General features: G+C 38.4%; 1 protein-coding gene across 1 annotated transcript in view; it reads right to left on the reverse strand.

Moving 5' to 3' along the window:
• Positions 1-253: 253 nt before the first annotated feature.
• The window catches only part of lrrc4cb (leucine rich repeat containing 4C, genome duplicate b), a 34,281-nt gene continuing 22,037 nt past the window's right edge, over positions 254-12,497 (reverse strand). Inside the window, exon 2 of the mRNA XM_051115203.1 lies at positions 254-4,632. Within this exon, the coding sequence (XP_050971160.1) occupies positions 2,687-4,582 (1,896 nt within the window). The 5' untranslated portion in view covers positions 4,583-4,632 and the 3' untranslated portion in view covers positions 254-2,686. The remainder of the gene's footprint in view (positions 4,633-12,497) is intronic.

Below are 12,497 nucleotides of genomic sequence, written 5' to 3' on the forward strand. Positions count from 1 at the left end.
GATACTGTATATCTCAGACTTAGACGTGGTTAACATCTATCCCAGTAGAGACCTAAGGGGATTCTATGGTATGGCTTTTCATAGTGTGATTCTCCAGGTTCTATTAGTCTGAATATAGAGAGAGAAAGAATAACAATAATAAAAAAGAAATATATAAATGACAGGTTTTGTGGAAATGAGCATGAACTCAAAGCAGATAATACTGAAAAGTATTTAAAAAGTGTTTAAAAGTCCCCACACTTCACACTTTAGAAAAAAACATTTTATTTACATTTACAGCATGTACCGTATGAACTACAATCTCTGGTATTTTATATATTTTTTTATGGTTAACGCTTAGTTAGCTGTATCCCCATACAGTAGCATTATGAATTGATCAGCAAATATGTAGTTTGACAGAAATATTATTGGTTATTTTTCAATAACAGTTCTTGTAGAAATATGTCAATAAAGAGACATTCTCTTGCCAAAAAAATCACTTCAGTTCAGCATAGAAATCTAAAATGAGTTACCAATAACAAACAAATCACAAGAAGAAAACAAAAGAGAATCCGCTTAGTCCAACACCACAGATTTTCTATGTAGGCCATGTAGGTATCAATGATCTAGTCGTAGTAGCTTCTGTAACTGATGCAGTGCTCGGGAACACTGAAGCAGATAGGAGCAAGCTAGCGTTCATATACAGACCCTCTGAAAACAGAGACATTTTAGTCTTTTTTTCAACAGCACAATGCTGTTTTTTTTCTGCTGTCCCAATTTATCCCACCTATTATGTACAATAAAAATGGTAGGAACATTTTTAATTGGATACAAAAATTAATTAATTAAAAAAACACATATGCTGGGAAGCAACAGTTTATCCTTCATGAAATGCTTATGAATGTTACAATTCATCTTCCACACATGAACAGCAATGAGGGTGAAAATAAAAGTCTGGTGCAACAAAAAATGAAACACGTAAAATTAAATATAAAAAGAATCATGTAAGATGAAATATGTTTTCTTGAAACTTATCACATTCAGTAGATGATTCTGTTAATTCAATGCTAAAATGTAAGATTAAAACCTTACATACACAATGTTATGCGATGAATTCCCTGCTGGCAAACATCTATTCAAAATGAAACTTGTCAGCACACGTGATGAATTAGAGGTATATACTTCATGTACCGTTCTGATGCCTTTGCCATATGAACCTATTAGGTTTACTTCAGCAGTTGACTGGTGAGACCAGTATCACATCTTCTTATCATGTCGTCCAAAATGATTAAAAGGGGGGAAAGAGACATCACACATCAGCTTTTATCAACGCTGAGAAACATTTTGAGAAAGCAATACACAAGCCGATGAACAAGAGAGTTTCATGGTAGGGCATATAAACACACAAACCTTTGCACGTATGGACACAGACAGATTCGCACACTCATTATCATCATCATCATGTTAGGTGAGGTATGCAGTTGCGAGTCAAATAAACCGTTTCAGAAAAAAGTGATTTTTAAATACACAACAGAATGAACATAACATTCCATAGACAAATAATAACTCATGGTATATGACAGATACAACACAAACATACAAAAGCACACGTACACAGTAACTAGTAAACCAGTGGTTTACAAATCACTTCTATTGAAAATAATGCAGTTCGCAAATAAACAAAGCACTGGGCTGCACTCTGATTTTGTCCAGTGTGTTTTCATTATTTATTTTCTCATAGCCATTTTTGTCTGAAACTGAAACAATCTTAGAAATCATATTCCCTCAGTCCTCAGCCACTCAGGGTTATTTCATACCTTGCATTTTATTAACATACTATTATATCCCACACACGTGTGGCATTGGGGCTATAATAGTACGTGCCTGATGTGCACTGATGTATAGAATTCATTTTTTATTCACAGGTTGTTGGCATTTAGAGTACTAAATTAGATTTACAGATTTTGTGCAAAAAATGCTGAATTTCCAGCGCCACATTTTAGATACTACCTTGACTTGAGAACTGTAATTCAAGGCAATTATGCAAACCTATTTTCTGAATTGAAGTTAATTGATGTGTGTTCGGAACACTGGCTTCTATAAATACTAAAAATGTTTCCTATCCCACAAGCTGCATTTGCAGAATAATCCAGGCCCTGACAATGAAAGCTTTTTGCTCAGTAACAGGATTTTTCATGGGGGAATGTAACCATTTATACACCTCTCTAGATCTGCGCCATCCATCAGGCCCACCATTCATATCTAAGTGCTCCATGCGATTTAAAGTCTGCTGTTTTCAGTGGACAGTTTTTGTTTCCAGTGTCTCAAAAAATGAAAACACGTTGGTGCAACGGGATGTAATATGCCACAACTAAAAAGAAAAAAAAAAAAACCCCGCACGACTCTCTTGCTTAATTCTACCAACACATGAAAGCAAATCATTCATTCCCCTAGTTTACAAAATATAGAAATGAAAAAGAAAAAAAGCAGATATTAACTTTTTTTGTGTTGTGATTTCATGATTCAGTCACTTCACATATCTTTAAATAAATAAGATTTGTAAAGACACTTGTTAAAATAATTATACATACACCCTGGCTCTCAGTGACATTGCTGAAGGTCTTAATGCACGCTGTCATCTTCATTACGACAGCGTGTCCACAACCAAAATTGAAACAGCGTTAGTAGTTCAGTTCGTCAAACATGGTCAAATTTGCGTCTCCTGCACGTTATCCTTTGAGCTGGCTTGGATTAGTAAAGGTTCATGCACTGAACTATGCAGCGAGCTGAGAGCAGACACATGGTTATAAGCAGTTTTGTAGGAGTTATAGTGGTTGTAATGCTCATGCTCCAGGGGCGGAAGAGTCAGGTGACTCTCCATGGCCGGAACCCTCGTCAGCTCCTCGTGTACGTTGATGATCTCGATGGTGCGGGCCGGCCCATCGTGATCCTGCTGGTGGTGCTGCTTGCGCATCTTGTAGAATATTATGAGCATGACGGCCGCCATGAGTGTGATGGCGACAAAGCAGCCAATGATGATCTTGGTGGTTTTCATCACTTCCTCCAAACCATTGAGAGCGCCGTCAATGTCTATGTCAGTCACGGGAATGGTGTACGCTCTCTCTGTGGCGATAGGTGTTCCCTTTGTGGTTGAGGAGGACGCCCAGCCGAAAGAAGGCTGCACAGGTGTCCTGCTCTCCCCATCGATAGAGGTTTCAATTGTCTCTACAGTGACCGTAGTGAAGTAACTAAAGCCGCTGTTGTCAACGGACGTCACGTTGAGGACCGCAGAGGCTGAAATGTTGCCTAGCATGTTGCTGACGATGCAAGTGTAGGTTCCCGTGTCCTGGATGGTGACGTTGGTGAAGTTTAGTGTTCCGTCGTTTTGGACGGAGATGCGCATCTTGAGCGCCCCATGTGTTATGATGGAGCCATTTGGTGTTAGCCAGCTGACCGAGGTCACTGAATTCGTCCGACATTTGAGCTCTGCCGCCATTCCTTCAGTCAAATTGAGGTCGGCAGGCGGCTCAACGATAACGGGCGCGTAGCACTGAAAGTAGCTCTGGTCTAGCTCACCGATGTAGCGCCCCTTGAGGCTGGGAGGGGAATTGCAGCGGGCGCAGCAGCTGGTGTTCGTTGGCACGGTCTCTTTCAGCCACCAGCTCAGCCAAAGGATGTCACAGTTGCAGTTCCAGGGATTGTGATGCAAATGCACTCGCTGCAGGTGGTGCAAAGGCGTGAAGAGATCGTGGGGCAAAAAGGTAAGGTTGTTGTGAGCCAGGTTGAGCTCTCGCAAAGAGTGCAGGTCGTCGAAGGAGTTCCGCTCTATGGTTTGGACTTGGGCGTGCATCATCCACAGCTTCTGAAGATGGACGAGACCCTTAAAAGAACTGGGCTGAATGACGGTGAGCTGGTTCCCGGACATCTCCAGCTCGTCCAAGCGAATCAAGGGCTGAATATTGGGGACCTCTTTGAGGTTACACATGCCCAGATTCAGGTAGCGAAGGTTACTCAAGCCCTGAAATGCTCCGCTTGAAATGTAGGAGAGACGCTTCAGCTCTCCCAAGTCCAAGCGCCGCAGGGAGGGCAAGCGACTGAAGGCATCAGACGGTATGCTCTCTATAGGGTTATTCCTAAGCCACAGCTCTTTCAGTTTTGATAGATACTCGAAGGCGCCATTTGGGATGGTCGTGAGGCGATTGTCAAAAAGCTCCAGAGTGTTAAGGCTGGTCAGCCCATTGAAGGCGCCGATTTCGATGTTGCGGATGTGGTTTCTGCTAAGCTGCAGAATCTCAAGGTGTCGCAGATGCTTGAAACTGTCTACTTTGATGACCTGGATCTGATTGTCCTGAAGGTTTAGATACCGTGTGTTGGTGGAGACGCCGTCAGGGACATCCTTCAGACCTCTGCGTGTGCAGATGACCTTACTAAACTGATTACTGCAGGAACATACGGAAGGACAGGTTTGCGCTCGTACCAATCCGGCGACGACAAGCAACTGCAGGGCTAAAAGCAGGAGAAACAAGGGGTCAAACCAAGCCCCTTTCCATCTAGGACCTCTCAACATCTGGCGCTGATGGTAAGAGGTCATCTTGTTCAACATTCATAATTTAATGCCCGCTGATTTTCTCTCCCCAAACATTTATAGGCAGTCTGAAAAAGAGGAAAGAGGAAAATAAATCTGTTAGCAAAGTGTGTCATGTCAAATTGTCAGCATAGCATGATGACAGTCAAACACAACATCAAATTCTGCTGATGTTCTGCAATTTATCAAGAAGAACATTCTTCTGTCAAATGTAAATGCGTGTACATTTCTGATCTTCTGGTGATATCAAAGAAAAATACACATGCAGAATAGAGTTTTGCAATGTGATTGATGAATTGAGCATCTTTACTGTCACAGCTGTTAAATGAGCCTCCACATAAAAGCACACATCAAAACACATTGCCATTTCTTGATTTCTTTCTAGCAGACCTGTGCAAAAGTTCCTGCAATTAATTATTTTCAAAAGTAAATAATAATGACAACTATTTCTTAGGAGGAACATCATTTCCAAAGAAAAAACAACCACAACCAAGGAAGAAAATGCATGTGTGACTTTACTGTAATGCTTAAAAAACAAGATATTTTTTGTACATTTGTTTCATGCGCCTTAAGTGTGAAATCCCCTAAACCACTCCTGAATCTTTAATGCTATGCAGTAAAATGAGATATATGGAAATCATGTCACAGCAAGCTGTCAGAAAGATGGATTTAGGTGCAGACAGGTCCATCACTGGGCATATCTAGGAGATAAGGATGTGTATTTGGCTTGTATATTCAGCGCTATGTGCTTGCACATGCTATGAAGATACATAGCAACCGAATTGTCAAAACCCACAAGAAATGTGCCACTGCAACAGCACACACTAAATTTAAAATCCCTTCACCCTGCAAGTCTCTGCTCTCATTACCTGCTCAAGTGTTCTTATGAAAAATAAGATGTCTTATTACCTACGCGGTTTGCAAATAGGTTACTATAATCAGTATTGTTCTAAATAATGAGAGAGAAATGAAAGGAGAGACAGTCAGGACCCGTGAAACTCGCTTTGACGAGGAAAATTGAATTTCCGTATATTAGCGATTGAGTATTTTGAAATACATAGAAATGCTTTTATTCAAGCAAGCTATGTTATAATTACTCTCAGAACCTCTTAACATAGTAGGAAATGAAATAAAGTATGAGATAGAGAGCTTTGCAATCAGTAAGTCGCTTGAAACCAGTAATAACAACAACCTCAATGCATGAGTGGGCCGCATGTTGGTTGATATACAGTTTTATGCAGTAAATAAATGTTGCAGATGGTTTTGAACTTGACTTTTGTCAGTATTAGATTAGTCTGCTGTTAGAAGCAGACTGAAAAATATCACATGCTTTGTCAGTGATGATCAAGTCTAAATAGTTCTGTCTTTCATGTTCTCAGTCTCCTTAGAATAAATTTAATGATTCAATTTGAATTATTCATCTTCTTGTCTGTGATTTCCTATTATACTATCAGTTGGTCTCACTGTGCATCTGTGCTGTTGATCATCTTATAAAATTGTTAAAACTCAGGACTCTGATTGATTTAGTCACAGCGAGACGTTAATCTCGCTAGTAGGCAATGAATGTTAGTTAGCAGCAGCAGTAATTGACACCTTACTGTGAGAAGCTGAGAGAACTTCCAGTGGACGCACATTTAATGGGATGCGTGAGGTAATCAGGGCATGTCCTGGCAGGAGCCTCTTTTTCATTACCAAAAATAACCAAGGAATTTACAGAGGCACACACTAATCTCTCAGGTATTGATTGAGTGATTAGCTCGAGGCCTGCATCAAAAATTAGAGACACGAGAAGTAGTCTAAAACGTAAAACTTGACATTTTTAGCTTATTAATTACATAATAGCAATCCACACATCATCCTACAAGCACAAGTATAAAACAGCAAGTTTTAGGCAGTAATTAAGTTTTCTGACACACACTTAAGATGACATTTTCACAGTTTTTGTCAAGATGTCATTATACACTCATAAAAAGGGTACAAAATTGTCACTGAGGACATACCCTTTCAAAAGGTTCTAATGTGAGGTAGGTACTAATACAGTTGAGGTCATACATCCCCCTTTCAGAATCATTAAAATGTTAATTATTTTATCAAAATTTGGAAAATTTTGGAATTTGAATATCAGGGTAAATTTAACTTATTTTGTCTTCTGGGAAACATGTATCTTCTGTAGCCTTTGAAGGGCCATACTAAATAATAAAAAAAAGATATTTAGGCAAAATGTACACATCTCCATTATTTTCAAAAGTTTTCACCCTCTGTCTCTTAATGTATGGTTTTTCCTTCTGGAGCATCAGTGAGCATTTGAACCTTCTATAATAGTTGCATATGAGACCCTCAGTTGTCCTCAGTGTAAAAAAGATGGATCTCAAAATCATACAGTCATTGTTGGAAAGGGTTCAAATACACAAAAATGCTGAAAAACCAAAGAATTTGTGGGACCTGAAGGATTTTTCTCAGGAATGGCAGGCAGTTTAACTGTTCAGGACAAACCATCACTAAGCGAAAAAAAAAAAACACAGCTGTGGATCATTCAGGTAACAGTATTAAGAATCAAGGGGATGTAAACTTTTGAAAGGGGTCATTTTTATAAATTCAACTATTATTTTCTCTTGTGGACTGTATGAAACATCTTTTATGTGAAATATCTTATTCAGGTCAGTACTAAATAAACAATAACATGCATTTTGTATAATCCCTCTTATTTTGGTAAAATAAATAACATTTTTAATGATTCTGAAAGGGGGATGGAAACTTTTGAACTCAGCTGTGCTGTATGTACCATTTAGGGGTACATTTTTTTTATATGTACCTTATGTTGTTATATACTCAGCATTTATTAACAGAAGTTATAGCATGAAGATATAAATATGCTGGAGGGAGAAATTCAAAATAATTCGATATTTGCATAATGATTTGTTTCTTTGAAAACTGCTGCTTTAATCACAAGCAATAGCAGCATTTTCATAATCCTAAGCAATTTCATAATTATTCAAACACACATACAAGTCTGATCCTTGCTCTTTGCTGCTGCTGATGAATCTTGAGAGTGAAGCGCTAATTTAATGCGTTTTGACTGAATTTTTCCCTGCAGTACACTTTCCAAAGCCTGCATATTCCTTGAGGTATTCCTCTTATGCCAATCAAATTAATTACTTTAGCGCTCCACAGATAAAGCTTTAACACATATATAACACACACACACACCAACACACAAATAAATAAAGATAAAGATGAAGTTGATGAAACAGATTCTAGAGTAAACAAATTAAAATAAGCTTGCTTATAAAATTCAAGATAAATATAATAAAGCAACATCAGTATAAAAATCAATAAACATGAACGTCTTTCAGAGAGCTGTTGAAATTGTGTTTTTTCAGCTAATTTATTTTAATATTGTCTATTGACAACTGCTCTCGCTCAAACAGTATGTTCACACAAGTGTTACAATCTAAGCTTATTCGCAATCAAAAAGCATGGATGAAAGAGTCCTGTAAGTTCAATCGATCTCTGCATTTTTACTTCAGAGTCAATCTGATAACCCTTTGAAATGCTAAGACATCAGAGAGATGAAGTTATTTTGATTTAGAGGTTAAATGAGTGGACTGGCAAATGATGAATAATGTTTCTTTTTTTTATCAGCTCCTATAGGACACTGGGAGGGATGCTGATTAAAGTCATTATACCAACTGCACTCTATTGCACTATTGCTCATTATCATTTTATGTTGTTTATCCCCAGATTACCCCAGATTTTAAAAACAAATAAAAACAGCTCATAATGATCTGAATATTTTTTTTTTATTTTTTATTATTTTGTATTCACAGAATCTTATAGCTTATCCTTGCGAGCAGGCCTTTGGTACACTGTGCTCCTCTGTTTGTTATCTCAGTAAATCTCTGTTTCCTACATTTAGGACACCGAGGGTCTCCACAAGGACATCGATCGATTCAGTGTTATAGAGGAATTTATATCCAAATGCCATCAAGTCATGGCTGTGTTGTGAGTACAAAGCAATGAACAGCTCACACTAAACAAATGTGCACCTAATAAAATATTCAATATTCAACGCTTTTAACTGTATAAACGGTATGTGCATAATTTCTCTTTTGCATTTTTATTGTAGGGGTTAGAGGCAACATAAAATTGCATGAGCAGTTATTAACTATATCTAAATATTATGTAAAAACACAGTACAGTGTTCTGGAGTGTGCGCTGCTTATTTGCCCTAGAAGTATAAAAGGACAAACCAAACAACACACTAAAGTGAGTTCTCAGGAGACACTGTGTTGGCTCCTCAGGACCTGGAAACAATGGCTTACCAGAAAGGATTTTGCTTATGGGATGCCTGCCAAGGTCTTTACTTAAATGGAGAGACTGTGTTGAAGCCAATGCAGAGGCTTTAGAAATGGAAGCCCTCCATTTACATTTACAAAGACTGAAGTGCACAATAAGTACATGTCATGTTCACCTTGAGTACACAACAACATTAAACAATGGGATAAAACTGACGTTTTATTCTGAAAGAGTGTGATTTCAAAGTAATTATGAAAAGTATGATCCTTCTGCAATTTATTTCACGCTCATTAGAACTACTGCAGTGTTCCAGCTCAAAGAAATAAAACCAAAATCCTGTACCGCATTAAACAACGCAATTAAATCCAGCATCTGAACCTCAGTGTATTCTAAAGAGAGTGATGCACATCTTTCAAATGATCGAAGCCCCATCCTACCAGTGTGTTTAAACAAGTAAAAAATCAATAGCTTACTTGCCTCTTAGAAGGGCTTTTCAAGCAGTTTAGCCAGAGAAAATAGATACAAAATGAGGGAGTAATGCAAATTACTCCCACATAGATCTTCCTCAGCTTCCTCTGCGCATCCAGTAGGAGTCTTAGGCTGTAAAGTCATTTAGACTGAAGCATCTATGGCCAGGTATAATCGCCATAATCACTGGATTGTGCCAAAATAACTTATGCTGCCTCCATTATCATAATGACACTGATGAATAATCAGATGAAATGGCCGTAATCACTCTTTTTTTTCCCCTTGCTCTTCTCTGGCTGTGTGGGTGGATCAGGCTGCAGGGAGATATTGTCCATCGATCTAATGTTCCCACCAAATACCTCTAAAGCCAAAAATGTATAATGTTACTAATAGTGTTATTACAATTACGATATTACTAATAGTTGGTCTCAAGACTATTTTTTGAAGGTTTCAGTCTTGTCACCGTATTGGCCACATTTGTACTTGATCTTGTCTTGGTCTCAGACTAATACACTAGATGGTTTTCAAAGTCAGATCGCTGTTCCTTTCACATAACATGAATGTTTATGAAGCATAACGGATTGGCAGCCAAAGGTTGAACATTACACAATTATTCACTAAAGGAAGAATCCCATACTGTCTCGTTTACAAAACGTATGCGCTAGAAGAAACTTGTGAGCCAGGTTTTCTGTGTGCTGATTTGCAGCGGAAAAAAATAGAAATATACTTTTCCCAGTATCCTGCTCTCTCATTAGCTGTATGTTGTAGCTGGTGCCATTTACAGTCATAACACATTTCACACTGCAAGGCTCAGAGACAGATATAAGCTGATAAAAATTTTCTAGACATCTAGATCTCTTAGATCGCCTCTTTGATAATTCAGACTCTGCGATTGTCACTCAGGTTAACAAGCAGAGATTTGCCATAGATTACATGCATTTAGCAATCTTCAGAAAAGTGTCAGAGAGTGAAATCAGCCTTAAATTGTGTATTCTATACCTGGCTTAAGAAGATTTAGTATTTTATTTCAAATCATTTCATTCCCAGTGCACTGTCTGATTCATTTATTAACATCATTGCTGTGACTGGATGTAGAGCTCACTTTAAATTAGGTCGACATATTGTAAGTAAATATATACACTTATTTGTAATGTGATTTCTTTTGTTACTGTTGTGCTGAATAAATTAATGGGAGATTGTGTCAAAAACATCACCAAAATTAATACGAACGCCAACAAAATTGAAGATATGATTACAAAAACAGTACTTGTATGAGATCATGTTTTTATATTCTAATATATGATGTAATTACACAAAGAGGAAGAGAACTGATTTTACACTAACATTCAGTAAATAAAAACTTATTAAAATGTGACTTTTTTGCACCAATGAAAACAGTTCTAAACAAATCCATAGCAGAACTGTTGTGTATTTCTGTGGAAGCCATAGACTGTAAAAAACATGGACGTAGTGTCCGTGACGTCACCTGTAGGTTTCTGAAGAGCATTTTTGAAGCTCTTAGTGGGCGGGAGTCAGCCGTCGCCATCTTGGAATCGCGTCATTGCACGTCACTCCCGGATAATCAAAAATGGGCAAATAGGTGGGACGTGGGCTGAGCTGGTTGCTGAAACCACGTCCGCCTAGTGCGACGGTGGTGACAGCAGTGGCAATCCACCTGTCACTTAAGTGGCCACGCCCTAAATTATGCAGAAGTTTAAGGCTTAATATAAATTAAACGGATGAGTTATAAAAAAATTCATCCCCCTCACAGTTGACATGAAGGGCAGAATTAGCTATATAGACCAAAACCACTTTTTGAACCAGGCTGTAAACATATTTTTTTCTGCTGTGAAGTTGGACATTTTAACATGGGGAGTCTATGGGATTGACTGCAGCCAGTCGATGAATTGCAGTTTTAGTCACTTCCGTGTTGGCTTCAAGTGGGAGACCGGGAGGTTGCCACTTGGTGGAAGCAGAAACACACTGTTTTCGTGCATGTCTCTTTAAATGCAAATGAGCTGTTGCTCCCTGCCCACTTTCCCAGAATAGAGCTGTGCCTTTACAGCTCCTACCTTAGATACTCTGCCAAAAACATCTGTTTGGTTTTGTTTATCATGTCTATCATGCTAAAATCATTTGTTTTAAACCATATTAGTTTAGATATGATGTTTTATTAACAAGGTTCGGGAGGAGCGCGTCAGATACCTTGCCTAGTTATCACAAGGGGAGCTCACTCAAGCTAATCAACGCTACAAATTTAAATACAGCTGACTTGCCTCTATCCATTTGACGGTTTATCAGCATCCCTCCACCACCCCATCTCCTCACTCTGGGTTCGGGCCATTCCCGAGCTCGGAGCCCTTCCCCGGACAGATATAAATGCACAAATATGCATTACTATACTCTAGCTAATTATATGTAAGCGTGAACTCATGAAATATGGTTTTCTGAGTGCACACTTCCAAAGCACATGCACAGAAAGCAGCTGTCACACGGCATGTGAGTTTTTATGTCTTATTGTGCTTAAACTGTCAAATTCACACAAGTTTGTGGTAAAACACATGAGTTACAAAAACAGTCGGTTATGTCTGTGAAAGTAAACACCTGGGAAAGAAATTACATGTTTATATTAGATCTGTGTGGCAGCAGTGTAATATACAGTAAATAAATCTATTAATCCACTGCTCTCTTGTCTCCTCTGAGGCTGGGACTCTAAATAGTGTTCTGTGCTCGTTTGTGCAGCAAACAACAGAACAGTTAGCATGCCTTGCTCAAACTTTTGCCATGGTTTTAGAACTGGTACACCGTTGTCGCTTGCGAAAACAGAATGGTGGCGCCGTGGGTGGAAATGTGCAGATTGAGGGGCAGTAATATTATAATAAGACCCCCTTTCTAAGTCACTGGGGGAGCGAAATCTGAGCAGCTCATTTTTTCACAGACTACCTACTGTTGATGTTAGTTTCATATTATTTAGTTATACTTATTTTTCCATCATATTTCTGTATTCAAAATTTTATATTTAAAACATGAACCTCATAACATTGTTTATGCATTTGTAAGTGTAATGAACATTTATTATTATTATTATTTATTTATATTTTTTTTTAAAACATTTCTTAGGCGGTAAATGTGGATCTTTCAGACGAATTTAAGGAGTGCTGGACTGGTC

This window comes from Labeo rohita, chromosome 7 (assembly GCF_022985175.1).
Source record: "Labeo rohita strain BAU-BD-2019 chromosome 7, IGBB_LRoh.1.0, whole genome shotgun sequence".
NCBI classification, from domain to species: domain Eukaryota; kingdom Metazoa; phylum Chordata; class Actinopteri; order Cypriniformes; family Cyprinidae; genus Labeo; species Labeo rohita.